Genomic DNA, 17,176 nt, shown 5'->3' on the forward strand with positions numbered 1-17,176 from the left:
GCTTCAGTAGTCGTGGCTCGCCGGCTCTAGAGCACAGGCTCAGTAGTTGTGGCGCACGGGCTTAGTTGCTCCGTGGCATGTGGGATCTTCCCAGACCAGGGATCGAACCCGTGTCCTCTGCATGGGCAGGCGGATTCTTAACCACTGTTCCACCAGGGAAGTCCCTAAGTGACTTTGGGACTCCACCCTAAAAGAATGAACCCAGATACCCTCCATGGGCTGAGCCCATTGCCTGCCCCTCACTGAACCCAGATTTCTAGGACACAGTACAGATCTCAGCTCCTGCAGTGAGTTGAGCCCAGATCCCTCCTCCAAGCCTAGGCTCTAGCTGGGCTCAAGAGGACTCTGGTGCCAGATTTCCGTCAAACCCAGGTTCTACCACTCACTAGATACGTGACACTGGGGAAGTTACTTTCACTCTGCCTCAGTTTCCTCATCTGTAAACTGAATAATTGCACCAACCTCTTAGGACTGTTTATGAGAACTAAATGAGTTAATATTTGTACCCTGCTCAGAAGACTGCTTCAGTATCGAGATTAAAATGTTAAATTATGAGGGGAGGGATGTTTCCCAGCTCTGGGCTCAGCCTGAAACTCGGTATAATGGATATTTTAAACTCTTCGTTGACACCAGTTCTGCCCCCATAGAGCCTCTTGGGTGTGACCTCAGTCCCAACATTCAGGCAAGCAGGCTCCATTTTAGAACAGAAAAGAGCCAGGGTTGAAGCGGGTGAGAGTCGGGGGGAACTGGGAAGCTTTCTGGGATAAGAGTATCCAGTATTCAACTGCCCATTGAAATCCGAGTATCCAGGACACTGGTATGAATGAATGTCAGGGAAGGAAGGGTTGGATGTGATCGTTTTGGTGTTGTGGTCTTGCTGGGGTGCGAGTCGTTGGAGAAATGTGTCTGGAAGGCCGAGGGACTGAGGTTGTGGGGAGCCCGGGTTCCCGAGAGGCCTCGGGATCAGTAATGAGGCTGGACCCGGCGGGTCCTAGACAGAGCGCCCGCCCAACTCTCTCCGTGGCGCATTACGGAGACGGTCCCAGAGCCGCGCAACCAGTCCCCACTCCCTCCGGTGAAATTGCCAAATTAAAATGAATCATTTGGCCCGTAATGGCCGAGGCGCTTATCGGGGGCGAGCGGACCCGCGGCAGTGCCTTATCTCCGCGGCACACACGGCCCCCGCGCGCCTCGGCCCATGCTAACGAGGCCTAGAACGTGAGCGGGATTAGAGCGCGGCGGTGGAGGAGCCGGGCGCGCCGCGGCGCGGAAGCGGGGGACTGGAGAGGGGGGGGTTCTGGGGGAGGGCTCGGCACTAAGGACCAGGCCTCAAAATGGCCACACGCGTACCCCCTTAGCGGCAAAACGTGAGCATTCTGGCCTTTTTCTAGGGGCAGGCAACCTGCAACCTCCCACGGAATCCCCATCCAGTTCCTCCCTCTTTTGCCCGCTCGCAGAAGAGGTTTCGCTCCTTTTCCCTCGGTTTCTTTCGATGGGGGGCATTTTCCACCGACGCCCTTGAGCTCGCCGCCGCCGCCCCTCCCGCCTCGGAGACTCTCTTCCTTCCTTCCCCTTTTCCTTACGCAATATACAGAAATGCGCGAGGCGGTGGTTGGTTTTCATTTCTCCTTAGTGGTTGTGTGCATGCGGTGGGATTGTGAGAGGGAGTGTGTGAGCTGTGGGCAGTGTTGACTTCTTCTGAGTGTGGTCTTCTAGGCGATAGGTTGTGTGTCCAAGTGTGATGGTGTTTGCCCTCTTTAGGGTGTAGATTTGAGTTCTCCGAGGCCCTTCTGCGTTTTCATCGTTGTATATAATTATGCTCGTTTGCCTTCTCGACATGTGTGTTGGGTTGCTTGGCCTTTGCGATTGTGTTTGTATGGTCTCGTTGTTGTGTCGGGCGTGTGTGAGCCTGACTACGTTGGGTTGTGCGTCCCTGAGCGATTGCGTTTGATCGATTTCGTTGTGTCGTGCTGGACAATGTTTGGGCCTGACCGAGTCGGCTTGTGGGGCAGTGTTGGGTTGTGCTTACTTCGCTTCCCTTCTATGGAGCTGGACCGCGTGTGGCCCTGTCCGCACCGGGTTGTGTGCCTGTGTGCTGGTGTCCTTTGGAAGTGCGTTTGTAAATCGCTGGGGGGGTGGAGGGGAGGGCGAGCGAGCGAGAGATGGATGCGCAAGTTGAGGAGGCGGCATGGGGGCGGGGAGAGGGATTTCACGTTTTATTCCAAATTATGATGTATTCGGAAGCCAGTGTTGGCTTGGATGAGCAGCCGCTCTGTCCAGAGGCCACTCTGTGCCTCGGTGTTGGAGGGGTTGTTAGTGAGTGGGAGGCTCTTCCAGGCTGGAAGCTGAGCAGCGCTCGCGGAGGCCAGCGCCTTCAGGCCGGTAGCCGCCGGCTTCGGTTCTCGCCGCATTCAGGCTTCGTCCATTTCTGGTCAGTTTCGCGGGTACGGCCGCCGGGGTCTGCGGGAGAGGCCCGGAAAAGACAATGGGCGCATTCTCCAGGCCTCGCGCCTCGGGTGGGGACCTTCGGGATCATCTCCAAGGAACATTTTTCTACCCCCTCCCCGGGTGAGCGACATTCCCGCGTGGGTCAGGTACCCGTCACATCGATGACCGGGACCGGGCTTCATGGAGGGACGGGGTCAGTGCTGCCCTAGCTCCGAAAGAAAGGATTTTGTTTTGCCAGTTACTGTGGTTGCTAATGTCATCACCACCACCACCACCACCATCATCATCGTATTTTAATTAAAATAATCGTCCAGGAGCGAAGCGGCGTGTCCCTTTTAGCTTCTTCGGGGCGATAACAAAGCAGCGCGGGTTTCCTCCCACCAGCGCTGCTTTTTAAACTGCTGGGTTTGTGGTAGGGAGAGAAAATGGAGAGAGGGACGAACACAGAGACTCCGTCCTAAAGCAGAAATTAAACCCGACCTCAGACACCGGGCGTGACTGGATTCCTTCTTGTTCCCACACCTCCCCCCTCATTTGGATTAGAAGAGGAGAAAGAAAATCTCCTGCATTGGACTGAAACCGCAGGGAATAATTATTACTGTATTTCCACTAAAGCCGGGGCAAAAAGGAGGTGGCCTTAGCAATTAATCCAAGACTTCGATGTGTGACCATAAACTGGACAATTTAGGCAAAACAAATTAAACAAACCTTCCGGAGGGAGGGGAAAAAAGGTGAACTAAATTTCACTACCGCTACACCCTGGGAAGCAGTACTGGATTTATTTTTACCCTCCGTCCTTTCCTTGTTTATTGCTGAAAAGAATTACTAAAATTCTCCCCTTCTCTGACGATCTGAACACCGATAAATCGAAAAGCTTGTGTAGGGATTGTTGAGGGAAAGGCGAGGGCCTTTCCTTTCTTTCTTTTTCCCTTTCTTTTCTTTTCCTTTCTTTCTTTTCCTCCTCTCCCTCTTCTTCCCGCCCCCCCTTAATCTGTAGGAAGAAAAAACGGGACTGGGATACATCAGATATCCCCCCACCCACCCCTTTCTCTGGGATCTGCGCCGTTCAGACTGTATCTCTTCGGGAAAGTAGCCTTTGGAATTGGGTTCTGGTTTCGCTTTGGGTTGGAGGTGGGCAGGTGAGAGTCATGGAGAGAATGGGGTCCTCAGAGGTTCTGTCCCACCGACCAGGGTCTGAAGATTGGATTCCCCTTTTCGGACACACATCCCCCTACCCACCCATGCCAGGCTGCGGACGACTCCGCGCTGTGGCCACAGCTCCGGCCTGACTTCGGTTCCCGAGCCAACGGCGTAGACGAGTCTGCTTAGAAAACAAATGGCCACACTGAACCAGACATCCCGGTTGGAGGGTCCGATAATGTTCCGGGCAGTCTGCGGCTGGGTTGTTGTTGTTGGACTAGATAGTTATTCCTGATTGGTCAGGTGTAGGGTTCTTTTTTATGGGGGTGCGGGGGGAGGCTTCAAACACCTGCAGGTTGGGGGCGGAAAGCTGCTGGCGATTCCCGGGGCGGGTTGGCGAGGACATGAGGTAATTCCCAGCCATTGACCCCCATTTCTCTCTCTCCCTCCCTCTCGCCCTCCCTCTTTCTCTCCACCCCCATCTTTCCTGGAAACTCGCTTTGGGCGCGGCAGACCGCCCAGGACCGCACCGCGGCCTAACTGCCGGTCTCTCAGTGAGAGAGGGGGAAAGCAAAGACCCCTTCCACAACCTGGACCTCGGCTCCTGCCCCTCTCCCGCCGGAGGAGCAGTGGAGATCCTATGCAGAGGGGCCGCTCTCTCTAAATATGCCCCAGGTGAGTTTTTGGGGGAATAGTACTGGTGGAAACAGTCCCCAGGAAGGCCTTGGGATCTGACCTGAGGTGGGGAAAGCTTGGGACAGAGGACAGTCCAGTTTCAGATTGGGGAGGAGGAGGGGAGGACAAACCCAGAGCTGGGAATCCGGGATCTGACTCTGCCACTGACTGTGGCCTCTGTGCCACTGTGGCTTCCAGCAGGGCCGTTTCCTGGCCCTGGGTGAAAACCGCTAGTTGGGTTTAGTCCCCCCTCACCCAAGGTCCCCCTCTGTCCTGGTTCCGTGGACGTTTCACAGGGCTCATAACTTTGGGGCGGCTATATCCGGATAGCGCAGGCTGTGTGCTCGCGGGGCTCTGGCAGGAAGAAGGCCGCAGCCATCCTGGCTAACGCAGTCCCAACTCGGGTGGGCCCAGGCTGGGGCCTAAGGCCTAGGGTGGGGCTGCATTCAAACACCCCTCCACTCCAGTAGCAGCGGGAAAGTGGTTCTGTTCATGGGTGATTTTGGTTTGCGTGCAGGCTTGGGGCTCCCCCAGTGGGTCATGCGGGTGTGGATGCAGTATCAGGGAACAGAGGCTGTGTTTAAGGCGGCGGCTCTAGCCGGGGCATGGCGGAGGCTGTTTTCACATAAGAAATTTTCCTTGCTGGGAATTGGGAGCTGCCGGAGACCAGGTGCCTGTCCCCCAGGAGCTCTCGGGTTCCCCTGTCGTGTTCAGACACACATGGAAGTTATGCGGCTGGCTGTCTGGCTGCAGGAGATGAGCCGGTGTAGGGGGCTTCGAGCTGGGTCTTGGTTGCACAAAGAGGAGTTGTAATGGTCCAGTAGTCTAGTGCTGTTCGGTTCGAAATCTGAAACCTTCTCACCCCCTTCTTCATTTTCCCTAATAAAAATAAATAAACATCACTCAGGCTTTCCTTTTAATAATCTTAACCAAAGCCAAGTGATGGGATTTAGTCACCGACCACCGAAAGTGCTTGTGAGTTCTCTGGCAGCTTCCTCGAGAGCCTGGCCCTCTGGCCTGGGTGATCCTGGTTGCAGATGAACCGGCAGGGTTTTCCTGAGGTCCTGGGAGGGGCGGGGAGAGGTTGACCACAGACCCCTGGGGACCAATCATAGGTTTTGGGGGGGGGCTCAGAGATATAGATATTTATAGGCGTCTGGAGAGGGCATTTGGGGCCAGAGTCAGCTCATCTGAGATACGTGCTCCCCCTGCCCCTCTGGGATCTGCTCCTACTCAGAGTCTCGGAATTAATCAGAAGTTACAAATGTGTCATATGGAGAGCTTGAGCTCATTCTGCCAATTGCTGAGTGAACGCTTTGTCACTCGGTTAGGAGCTGGGACTTAAGCACGTGTCACTGGGTGCACAACGGTGCCTGGGGACAGTAAGGTAGGGAGCCAGCTCCTTGGGGCTTGTACGCTTTGCCAGAGGACGGTATATTTCTAATGCGTTTCACTGTTGCAGGGGAGCCAGGAAGTCTCCAGTGGTATACCTCTGGTGCGTTTCTAGTGGCCGCAGTGTCTTGACGGTCGGTCCCATTCTGTGGATACAGACAGACCTATTGTTTCCACCATGAACATAAACTCGTTTCCAATGAAGTGTTGTAGACCTACTGCCTTTGCAGCCAGGGTGCACCAGGTCTGGGGGAATTTTGTCATTTTGGGGTGCTGCCCATGGGGCTGGCAGAGCTAGGGCAGGAGCTTAATCTGAATGGTGATTCTCCATCAGCTGTGTGTCCGGTGGCCATTGAGCTGAGCTCCTGAGGAGGTTTCAGAAGGGTCTCTCTTCTGGGGTGGGAGGATGGTTCCCAGGCCGACTCCAGTCCAGAGTGGTGCAGGGGCAGAATGGCTGCCAGGAATGATCAGATGGACTCTGCTTGGTGCTGAGTTGGATTTTTGTGTATTTGTTTTCTGCTACAAAATACGCCAATTATATAATTCCAACGGCAGAAATCTTATTTTGAACATCTTATGAAGCCTGTTGAGTTGATTATATTTTTATTGTTTTATTAAAACTCACAAGCATTTCCCCACTCTGGACCCAGAGTCTCATAGTTTTTCTGTTTTCATTCTTGGCGGGGGTGGGGTGTGTGTGTGTGGCGGGTTTTGGAAGAACTGGGGGGAGCGGTAGTGGGGAGTGGAGCCTCTGCCTGCGGTCACCCAGGAGTATGGTTGAGGAGGAGAGGACTGTCCTTGGCTGGAGGGGGGCGGGCAGGATATATGAGAGGGTGTATATGGGAGGATAACAAAGACAGAGACTGGAGTTCGAGTCCTGCTCTGTGGCAAACAGGCGAGTGTGACCTTGGGCAAGGTAGTCTCCTTGCCGGCCCAGTCTCCCAGTCTATAATAATGTTTACTTGAGCATTTGCACAGTGCTTTTAAATGCATATATGAGGTACACCTCCCATTTCCCAGAGGACAACACCGAGGTAGGAGAGGGGGATGGGGGAGTGCTGGAGGAGTTCAGCAGCCATCATGACACCCCTTCGCCCCACACTCCTGGATGGGAGCCCAGACCCCAGTGGCCTCAGGAGCACCCTTTGAACGTCGGGGCTTCACACTGCCTCAGGCAGGCTTCCCTTCAAGACCCCACCTCACTTTTGAGTTCAGCTGAGCAGAAGCGGGTATATATAGTGTGCGGGGAGGCATGGCCGGGATCATCTTCTTCCCTTCCTTATGTCCCATCTCCAGTCCCGGGAGGAGTAAAAGTAAAGGGCCACTGGGGTTTCTGGCGGCTACACAGAATACAGGTGGATTTGCGGAGTGTAGACGGACGCCGCCCCCGCAGGGGTGAATATGTGTTGAAAGGGAGAGCTGGCTCCTCCGGATAATTCTCTGCCAGCTCTGATCCCTCTTGCACACACACCCCCACCAAGTTTCTGGGTGTATGTGTGTGGTGGTAGGCTGGGGGCAGGTATTGCTGAAAGGCAAGGGAGGTTCGAAAAGCACCCCACCTCCGCGCGACAGGTTCCCCGCCAAAACCAAAAGGGGGGCGGGAAGAACACGGTCGGGGATTTGTTCCCTCCTCTTCCCTTGCGGCCTGAGAAGGGGCACGGGGTGATATTTCTTTCTCGCCTCTTTCTACATTTCCTTCCTCCTTCCCCCCCCCCCCCTCTGTTTTTCTTTCGCTGGTTGTATTCCTTTTCTTCCAATGTCTTTGTCGTCCTTCTCCACCTCTGTCCTTTTGGCCCTCAGTCTCTGTCTCCCGGGCACCCTCTTCTCTTCTCCCAAACCAGAGGCCCCCTTTCCCTCCTGCCCCAGCACTGCGGGCGGGTGTGTGTCCACGTGGCGCTAGGTTTGTCCGTCTCTTCTCACGTTTCGGTGCGTGAGTTTCTCTCTGCCTTTTACCCCCTCCCGCCGCACCCCCCGCTCCGATTCCACCCCACGTGGATGGGCTGGGGGCGGTGGTCAGAGCGGGTGTCCGCTTGTCTGTCTGCCCGCAGGATGACGGAGCGGCCGCCGAGCGAGGCGGCACGCAGTGACCCCCCGCTAGACGGACGGGACGCGGCCGAGGCCCGCATGGCCCCCCCGCACCTGGTCCTGCTGAACGGCGTCGCCAAGGAGACGAGCCGCGCGGCCCCGGCGGAGCCCCCGGTCATCGAGCTGGGCGCGCGCGGCGGCGGCCCGGGGGGCGGCCCCGCCGGTGGGGGCGGCGCCGCGCGAGACTTAAAGGGCCGCGACGCGGCGGCTGCCGAAGCGCGCCATCGGGTGCCCACCACTGAGCTGTGCAGACCTCCTGGGCCCGCGCCCGCCTCGGCCCCCGCAGAGCTGCCCGGCGACGGCCGCATGGTGCAGTTGAGCCCGCCCGCGCTGGCGGCCCCCGCCGCCCCCGGCCGCGCGCTGCTCTACAGCCTCAGCCAGCCGCTGGCTTCTCTCGGCAGGTCAGGGCCGGCGGGAGGGGCGGGTGGGCAGGAGGCATGGGCGCCGGGGCTCCTCTTCCGCACGTCGGGATCCGGCTGCCCTCCTCCCGGCGGGGCAGTGCGGCTGAGCGCACGAAGAGAGGGGGAGAGGGGGACGTTTTACACCCGGGGTTGGAAAAGTCTTGGCTGGAGCCCCCGTGCAAGTGAGGAACGAGCCCTCTGCTAGTGTGTGTGTGTATGTGTGCGCACGCGGGGGGCGGTGTGCAGGTGTCTTGTTAACGCGGCGTGCTGGGAGCTTGGAAGCCGAAGAGGGGGAGTACCGGCATGCGGCTGGCTGTGAGCAGAAGCGCGGGGCGCTGCCTGGTGGTGGTGGTGGTGGTGGTGGGGTGGACAGGAGGAGTCTGAGTGTGAGTACCAGGAAGGAATGTGTCTGAATGCGCTCCGCTGTGAAATTCTTCTGGAAGCTGCAGCCCTCGGTGGACAGGTAAGAGATGTGCATCTGAGGGTGCTTGCAAGAGGGCTCCCTCCTCTGAAACTCCCTGCCAGGGCCCGCCTGGGGAATAGATCCCTCTCTCCTCTCCTGAGCTCCTCTGCCCCTAGCTGCGATCTCTGGCCAGGACCTGTGCTCCCTTTGGTGTGAGGGTATCCATTTCCCTGCTGGGGCCACTGAGGTGGTGGAGAGCAGGAGACACGGTTGGGGTGGGGACAGGAAGATGAGGCAGGGAGAGACAGTGGGGGGCAGTCGGTGAGTCTGTGGGACACTGGAGGAAGAAGCTACGGAGAGTCGAGTGGGTAATGGGGGGGCATGTCAGTGGGGCTGAGTCAGGGTTTCCTGTCTGTTGTCTGTCCTTGGGTCCCATGGAGCTGGAGTGAAGGTGGGGTGAAGTTGGGGGTAAGGGACAGGGTGCCCTTATGTGGTGCAGGAATTGCACACTGCCAGGTGTGAAGGCCGTGTCTGCCTGTGTGAGCACCTGTTTGGGAGTGGAGGTGCCTATGGATTGTGTGCTTGTATGTGGGGGGTGTATGTTCATTTTTGTGTTTGCTTCCTGTGTTCACCATTAATTCTGTGTATGTGTGTTTGTGTGTGTCTGAGTGTGTGTGTGTAGGGGTGTGTGACCACCCTCCCCTTGTTTGTCTCACCACAGAGAGAGGCTGGGGGTGTTGTGTGTGTGTGTGTGTGTGTATGTGTGTGTGTGTGTTTCATGCTTCTTCTATCCCCAGTTCCGATGTGAAGGGACCAGGGTTGCCCTTGTTTTTTGGGGCGGGGGCTCAAGAACATGTGGGGAGGATCTGTATGGGGCCCCTCTCTCCCCTCCACCCACATGTGATCTTGTGATCTGCCTGCTCCCTCCCACAGTGGGTTCTTTGGGGAGCCAGATGCCTTCCCTATGTTTGCCACCAACAACCGAGTGAAGAGGAGACCCTCCCCTTATGAGATGGAGATTACTGATGGTGAGTCAAGCCCCCCCCCGCCCCACTTGTGTACTCACCCCCTCAAGGTGTTAGAACCCCGAAGGAGGGATCATCGGGGACTACTCCCTAGGTGTCTCACATAGATGGGCAGCTTTCTTGGAGCCAAGAGAAGCTGTTGAAGTCCTCACCCTATTGACCTGGGGCTAGGGGAGGTCATGGGTGGGGCTGGGGGTTTACCACGGTCCTGGGAAGAGAGCATGGGAGTGAGGATACACTGTGGCGCTTAGCCCAAACCTCCACGGTCAATTGTAGTCCCCACTCTAGCTCCATTCCTATAGTTGGTAAGGATCCCCCGGGAGGGCAGAAACACACAGTGTTTCTAAGCACCAACCTCCAGGGATTCTCTGTATCTCCTCCCAAGTCCTCTTTGGAATCTGAAGTCTTCTCCCTGCCTGGAATTGCACCTTTAAGGGTCTTGTCCCAGGTCCCTGCAGAGTGGGGCCCTCTTGTCCCCTTTTCCATACTCTGAGCTGAGACTCGGAGTTCCCTTCCTGACATCATAGATTCTACCCTGCTCCCTCCCTCCCCCCAACCCCAAAGGCCTCAGCATTTTTAATGTGAACTACCTGAGTAGTCTTTGGCCCCGAACTTGGGGGAAGGAGTTGGATGAGTGGGAAATTTGGAGGATCCCCTCCCTCTTCCCAAGGTTGACTAGATGTAGTAGAAGGGGCCCAGCACCAGGGGGCAGGAGAGCAGGCTCTTCAGAGCCGAGGGACTTCCTGGAGCTCCTGGTGCACACCAGCGGCCTTGGAGCCAGACTGGGATTTCTGCAAGTTGCTGGTGGGAGGGATGTATATTGAGCTGGGGCTTCTGGAGGGGATCCCACTGTGGTGTTCTGGAGAGGAGGCAAGCTAGCATCTGGATAAGGAACAGATCTCAAGAGACCCAGCCAGCCTGGGGCACAGGGGTGTAGGGCCGGAAGGGAAGGGTGTTGGAGTGTCAGTGCTGCTAGGTTAGAGACAGGAGGTGGGTGTATCAAACAGGAAGTAGGCAAGACCAGCCCTGAAGTTCCCCAGGGAAGAGGCATTTTCTACGAAGGTCAGAGACGACAGAAATCAGGCACAGAGGAAGGGGCAAGGGGTGAGGGTTTGGGGGGGAGTGCAGGAGTGTAGAGAGGCGATTACCCATGAATGATGCCAATATTTACCAAACACCTACTCTGTGCCCTGCCAGCGTGAGACAGAGGACATGGAGGGAGGTACAGACTCAGGAAAGAGGAAGGTGTGGAGAGGTGGGTGGTTCTCTGGAAAGGACCAGAGAGGAATAGACAGAAATGGAGGTGAAGGGAAGGGTGGAGGGGTGCAGGATATGTCCACAGGATTTTGAAATCAGAGATTTAACCGAAAAGAGTCCATAGAAATGGAGCTAACACAAGGTCTAAAGCCAGGACTCAACGTGCATTCCTGTTGCTGAACTTTTCTGGGCCTCCGTTTTCTCATTTGTAACGTAGGGAGAATAATAGCTTCCTCACAGGTTGTTGAAGGAGCGCAGTGGGGTAAAGTGCTTTTAGGGCCTGGCTTGGGGTAGGCACGGCTTCTGGAGTCTGTGTAGCTCTAGTTGTGACAGCGGCCATAATGCCTCTCTCCCCACCTAGGAGCTCCCTCAAGATCAGCCAGCTTCAGCCACAGAGCAGTGGTCCTCCTGGTGGCACAGCTGAGGGACTCCCCTCTGTCTGTCCTGGAGGCCGGAGAACAGCAAGTTATTTCCTCTGAGGCGCCCAGGGTAGGACTGCCCAGCAGGTGTGCTGTGTTTTTCCCAGCCTGGGTCTGGCCTTTGGCAAAGAGTCAGCTGGGCTGGGGCCTGCTGGGGTTTGGAAAGATAGCTTCTGAGGCACTGTGGGCAGAGGATGAGTGATTCTCCCTGGGGGAAACATGGTGTGTGTGTAAGACTGGTGTGTGTATGGGTAAGAGATGATTAAGCGGGAAGTGTCGGCGCGGATGAGCTGGGTTGCAGAGGCAAGGTCTGCCTCCGTCCTGGCCGCCGTCTCCCTAGCTGTGAAATGAGCAATGGGTCTTAGGTGATGTCTTCTCTCCTACCCAGCTTTCCACGTTCTGAGATCCGGTTCCAGGGTCATCAGAAGAGGGCAAGCAACCATCCCAGTACTGGCAGTTCCTTCAGTGCTCAGAGCTTCCTGAGGACTGCCAGGAGCTGGCTCTGTGCCTCAGGGTTGCGGAAGGAAGCGGCCGCCTCAGCCCAGGAGCCTGGGAGCACTAGCGGGGCGCTCCTCTGCCTTTCCTGGCTTTGGGAATCCCAGGTCACGCTTGGACATTTAGTGCAGTGCTTTGTATACCGTAGATGCTCGATACATGCACACTGGTGTCTGCCCCTGCTCTGCAAGTCCCAGTACATGAGCGCTAGTGAATACTGTTCTAGTCTGTGATCAGTGCACTGTAGACACGGGGAGACGGAGGCAGCCCTCCAACGCCTGCCTAGAGCCTCAGGCCATGCCTGTGCGTGGCTGTCTCTCCACTCCTCTCCTGGGGGAGAGAGCCTGCAGTGTAAGTCATTTCCCCACCACTCTGCTCTCTCCTCCATTCCGTGCCTGCCAGCATGATCAGTTGGTCAGCAAATATTTATTGAGCTTCTACCTACTCTGTGCTTCCATCACCCTTAGAATAAAATCCCTACATCTTACCGCAGGGCCCTATGGGATCTGGACTCAGGCTACTCTGATCTTACCCACACTAATCTCTCCGGGCTGGCTTCAGCCATTTTCCAGCTCAGGGCATGTGCACATGCCCTTCCAACTTCCCTTCCTGTGTCTGGCTGGCTCTTCTTCGGCCTTAAGTTCTTCCCGTATAGATGTCACCTCCTCCAAAAGGCTGTCCCCAGCCACCTCCGGTAAACATGGCCGCTCCTTTCCATCTTCCGTTTCCATTCAGCTTCCCGTTTGGTGTTTGTTTGCTGATTGTCCATCATCTGTCATCCCCGTTAACATGCAAGCTCCACGCGGGCAGGGACTCTGTGCACCTTTATTCCTCAATGCCGAGCACGGTGCCGGTTGTCAGGAAATAACTGATGAATGGATAATAATAGCTAACATTTATTGAATGTTTCGTCAGAGCCAGGTATTATCTTAAGTACTTTAACTGTATTAGTTGTTAGATTCACAAGACAATCTTATGACTTGAGTTACTAGTGTTATCTCCACTGTACAGGTGATGAGGCACAGAGAGTTCAGGTAATTTGCCCAGAGTTACTATCTAGGGAGTAATAGTCAGGAGTTGAACCTGGAACGTCTGGCTCCAGAGTTTAATCTTTCTAACTAGTGCCATATGGCCTCTTAGCACAAGTGAATGAATGAATAATATATGGTTCCTGTCCTCAAATGTCTCACAGCTCGGAGAGGGGGACAAGCATAGAAACATACAGTGATGATCGAGAGTGACGGAGATTACAGGATTATAGGGCCATGGTGGTTGGTTAGATCTGTCTGGAGGGGTTGAGGGCAGTTCTCAGAGAGGAGGAAACAGATAAACAGGGTTTTGAAGGACAAGTAAAGAGTTTTCTGAGTAAAAGGAAAGAGGGCATTCTAGGTTTCCCAAGTTTCCAGGTGAATGGCTTCTCCGCTTCCCCTTGGGGGAAGACGCCCTGGGGCATCCCCGGCCCACTGTCCTAACCCTTGTCCGCCTACCTCCAGGTCCCCACACCAAAGTCGTGCGGCGCATCTTCACCAACAGCCGGGAGCGATGGCGGCAGCAGAATGTAAACGGGGCCTTCGCTGAGCTCCGCAAGCTGATCCCCACGCATCCCCCAGACAAGAAGCTCAGCAAGAATGAGATCCTCCGCCTGGCCATGAAGTACATCAACTTCCTGGCCAAGCTGCTCAATGACCAGGAGGAGGAGGGCAGCCAGCGGGCCAAACCTGGCAAGGACCCTGCGGTGGGGGCTGGTGGAGGGGGTGGTGGCGGAGGGGGCGCTGCACCTCCAGATGACCTCCTGCAGGACGTGCTGTCCCCGAACTCCAGCTGTGGCAGCTCCCTGGACGGGGCAGCCAGCCCGGACAGCTACACGGAAGAGCCGGCACCCAAGCACACGGCCCGCAGCCTCCATCCTGCCATGCTGCCCGCCGCGGATGGAGCCGGCCCTCGGTGATGGGTCTGGGGCCACCCAGGACCAGCCGGGAGGGTGCCCTCAGGCCACGGGCACCACGGGCTTTAGGGCAGGTGGGGTGAGGATTGGGCAGCTCTGAAGCAGGGCATGGACTTTTGATGAGCTTTCCTTGATGTCTGAGCTGTGGGAAGTCCCAGCTGCCTCTGGGGCTGGCTTTCCTGTTTCCTGCCTCAGTAGGAGAACAGAAAAATGGAGCAAAGTGGTAGGTACTTTTTATGAAGATGGCACGGTCTTCCCCCTTTTCCATATCCCTAAGACTTCTCAAGTAAGAGGCTGGAGTGGCGTTGCTTTTGGCCTGGCGCATGGGAGCCCTGTCTTGGCCGAGACCTGGGGCTGTCAGCTCTCTCCTGTGTCCGGCAGCCTCTGCCTCGCCTTTAGCCCCTCCCAAGCTCGCTGGGGTGGCTTTTGTGGCCACACTGTCCAAATATACAGGTACCCAATAGCTGCCCATTTCTTGAGCCCCATCTTCACCCAGGCCCCTGTTGGTCCGTCCAGCTTGCCAGTGCTGCAGAGAGTCACAAGCCTCGAGGTGCCTTCTTCAGGGCCTGGCTGAAGAAGACAGCCAGTGGACAGCCTGCTCTCGACTAGCTGGGCCAGAGGGTCAGAAACCCAGAAGCCCTTACTCCTTGCCCTGGGGATCGAAGCTCTGCTTTCTCCCCACTGAGACTTGCCTTCCTCGTCCTTGTGGCTGTGGGGACTGAGTCTGCGGCTGTGAGCGTGACCTGTGAGCTTTGTTCGAAGGCAGACAAAGGAGAAATGATGAGAGTGAAATTGAGCAAGAGCTATCTGGGGCAAGTGGGCTTCAAATCGTGGTGGTGCCTCAGAGCTACCTGCCTGCGTCCTCAGCGACACGTCGCTGTTCATGCAGGGAGCAGATGCCAATGTGCTGATCGGTGTGTGTTGGTGCTGAGAGTAGACGTGTGGCCCCATCTCGCGTTCTCCTAGCTCCTCAGAGGGGCCTCCCTGCTGCAGGATGTCTGTTTGCTGATGATCTGGTCTGTGTCCTGAAACTGAATCGACAACAAACTCTGTCCTATGAATTCCTGGCATTTGGGATTTTGCTTGACTTCAGGTATTTGTGGGATCTCTAGGTCTTGATATGACCCAGGATCTAGCCCCACTTCTAGGGCCTGGGGAGCCCAGTGAGAGACCAGGCCCTGGCGGAGACCCAAACACATTGACATTCACTTAGCAGAACCTTCAGCATCCCTGAGCGCACAAATTTTGGTCATCCAGGGTGTGTATGGGATGCTGGCGTGACGCAGTAGGAGTGCTCCCCTCCAGAAGCTGTACATGATATTTTTGTAAATCAAATCCTTATCTTCACCTTTTAAAGAAATACTGCCACGAGTCCCTTGGTAAAGTGGAGAATCCTTTTGTAGAGTGGACTGCTGCCCCCTCATTGATCTCCCGTGTCGATCCAGATGGTGGGACATGGTTTTCTTAAGGCGACGCCTGCCTGTGACCCACATCCCAAGCCCCTGGAACAAACTGCACACGAGTCCTACATACCTGTCATTGTGCCCTCAAGTCACCCCAGCCGGCTCTGACCAGGCTCTGCCTTTGAGGTCACAGGGGAAACAATGCTCTGACTTTGCCCCGTCCATAGCAAACGTGGAGGAACCATCGCTGCGGCTGTCGGGAAAGGCCCTCACACCTTATGGGCTCCAGCCTAGTGGCTCGCCTTCACCATGGCAGGACCTTGGGGACAGCCACATGCCCATGGGGAATGATCCCTGCTCTCCTCCCCTTCCTTTTAAGTTGTGAGAGGAGAGGTCCAGTTTGTGGGGGTGGGAGCAACATGGTTAACCCTTGTAGCACTCTCTCTGTCCCATTTCAGCGCGCCCCCCCCAATCATATTTTGATGAACATTAGGATTCGTTCCTTTCTGATACTTGGAAGCTCCTGTGAAAAATCCCATCTGTCTAAAGATGGAGCACCTGTTCTAGGTCCTAAGGCCGTGTTTGCTTCCGGTGGGTTAATTTGACCTGGGAGTGAAAAGTGGCCACGGTGAGCATAGGTGGATGGGTTTTAGGAGATGGATCACACATTCTTTGAGTGTGACCTGGAAAAGTTCTCTCTCTGAAAGTCAATTTCTCATAAATACGCTAGCTTGGCCTGTCTCCTAGGGCTGTGGTGTGGACTGAATGGAATCGTGAAAGTAGAAGCATTTTGAGACCGTACAGAACTCTGTCCCCCACTATCATTCCTGCAGTGGGGTTTCCCACCCTGAGTCCGGGACCTAGGCAGTGGGCCAGTCTGCCTGTCTGCATAGCATTTGGGTAATTTAGGTTCTAAACCACTTTATCCTGAGTTATCTAGGTTATCCTTCTCTCTCCAGATTGACCTCATTTCAGTCTCATTCCAAAGCAAGGCACAGGAGGGAGACTAGAAAAGAGAGATGGGAACAGAGGCAGAATATGTAAAAAGTACTACAGCTACCCGAGACAGGCCTGGGTAGGGGTGGGCAAAGCTTCGTGTCTTTGTTAAGTACTAGAAAAGATCCATAATTTTCACTTTCCTTTCCAGCACCTGCCCCCACCATACTCTTCTCCTTCCTCTGCCTCCTCTTCACCCATGAACATTCTCCATCCAAGAATAATATCTGTACAAAAAGGAAAAAATGTAAAAAAACATGAGGAGGACAAAGATGATTGTTAATGACTGGAGGGAATCACGTCTTTTAAGACAAATTTGTTTTCTTTTATTTGTGGTGGCAAACGACAAGATGGTACAACCTTTATCCTTTTCCGAAAGCAAAACAAAGGGCACAGCATCGGTAGTCAGCCGACAACTGTCTCGGCCTTTGGGGGTGGTCGTGTCGTACTTGTGATGTCAATGGTACGTGGCCCCCGCCGAAGGCTTGCCCCCCAGCCCATGTACATAGCGCATCGTTCCTGCGGGCGGGCCCAGCACTTTCCGTCAATGTTGTACTGTATGTGATGCATTGCGTTGGTCTCTGCATTTTTCTGCAGAAGAGGAGTAACCGCTCCAGGTACCTTGACCTTTGTACAGCCCAGAGGCCAACACTGTGGGCGTGTGACTCTTTAGCGACAAAACCCATGTGGTGATGATGTGTGTATATATATAAGGATATATTGGGAAGATTTCTAAATAAAAGCTTTACAAAGGGGCCTAGACTCTGTGCTTGCATGTTGCACCCCTAGGACTGAGAGCTGGGACATTAAAGGAAAGGCGTGGCACAAACCTGTCTCCCCTGAAATGGGTTCTCCCGGGGTGGGCTCCCACCTTCTACCCTGAGGCTCCCCCCTTAGGGTTTCTGTTCTTTTCCCTCTGCCAGGCCTGACGGAGGGGGCCTCTTCTCAGTGCTGTGCACGCACACTTCGGGCACGGTGCCTCGGGCCAGAGAGTCTTCTCTGCGTGTCGGGTTCAGCTCCGTGGCTGGGGCAGTGGCTTTTATCATAGGTTCAGGACAGATTAAGTTCTCACCGGAGAATGGTCCCAGGCTC

General features: G+C 55.5%; 1 protein-coding gene across 3 annotated transcripts; it reads left to right on the forward strand.

Annotated features, from left to right (window-relative positions):
* Nucleotides 1-1,324: 1,324 nt before the first annotated feature.
* Nucleotides 1,325-16,839, forward strand: TAL1 (TAL bHLH transcription factor 1, erythroid differentiation factor). Of its 3 annotated transcripts, XM_022575626.3 has the most exons (5): nt 1,325-3,818; nt 4,102-4,263; nt 7,704-8,141; nt 9,478-9,572; nt 13,234-16,839. In XM_022575626.3, exons 3-5 carry the CDS (start codon nt 7,705-7,707, stop codon nt 13,686-13,688), a joined length of 987 nt encoding a protein of 328 aa, XP_022431334.1. In that variant the 5' UTR covers nt 1,325-3,818; nt 4,102-4,263; nt 7,704; the 3' UTR covers nt 13,689-16,839. The 3 variants fall into 3 exon arrangements, with proteins under 3 accessions (XP_022431334.1, XP_022431337.1, XP_022431338.1); XM_022575629.3 differs by lacking the exons at nt 1,325-3,818; nt 4,102-4,263 and adding an exon at nt 7,469-7,581; XM_022575630.3 differs by lacking the exons at nt 1,325-3,818; nt 4,102-4,263; nt 7,704-8,141 and adding an exon at nt 8,198-8,604.
* The last annotated feature ends 337 nt before the right edge of the window (nt 16,840-17,176 follow it).

The sequence above is a fragment of the Delphinapterus leucas genome, chromosome 1 (assembly GCF_059928025.1).
Source record: "Delphinapterus leucas isolate spDelLeu-1000000601 "Yukka" chromosome 1, BTC_Dleu_Yukka2, whole genome shotgun sequence".
Lineage (NCBI taxonomy): Eukaryota > Metazoa > Chordata > Mammalia > Artiodactyla > Monodontidae > Delphinapterus > Delphinapterus leucas.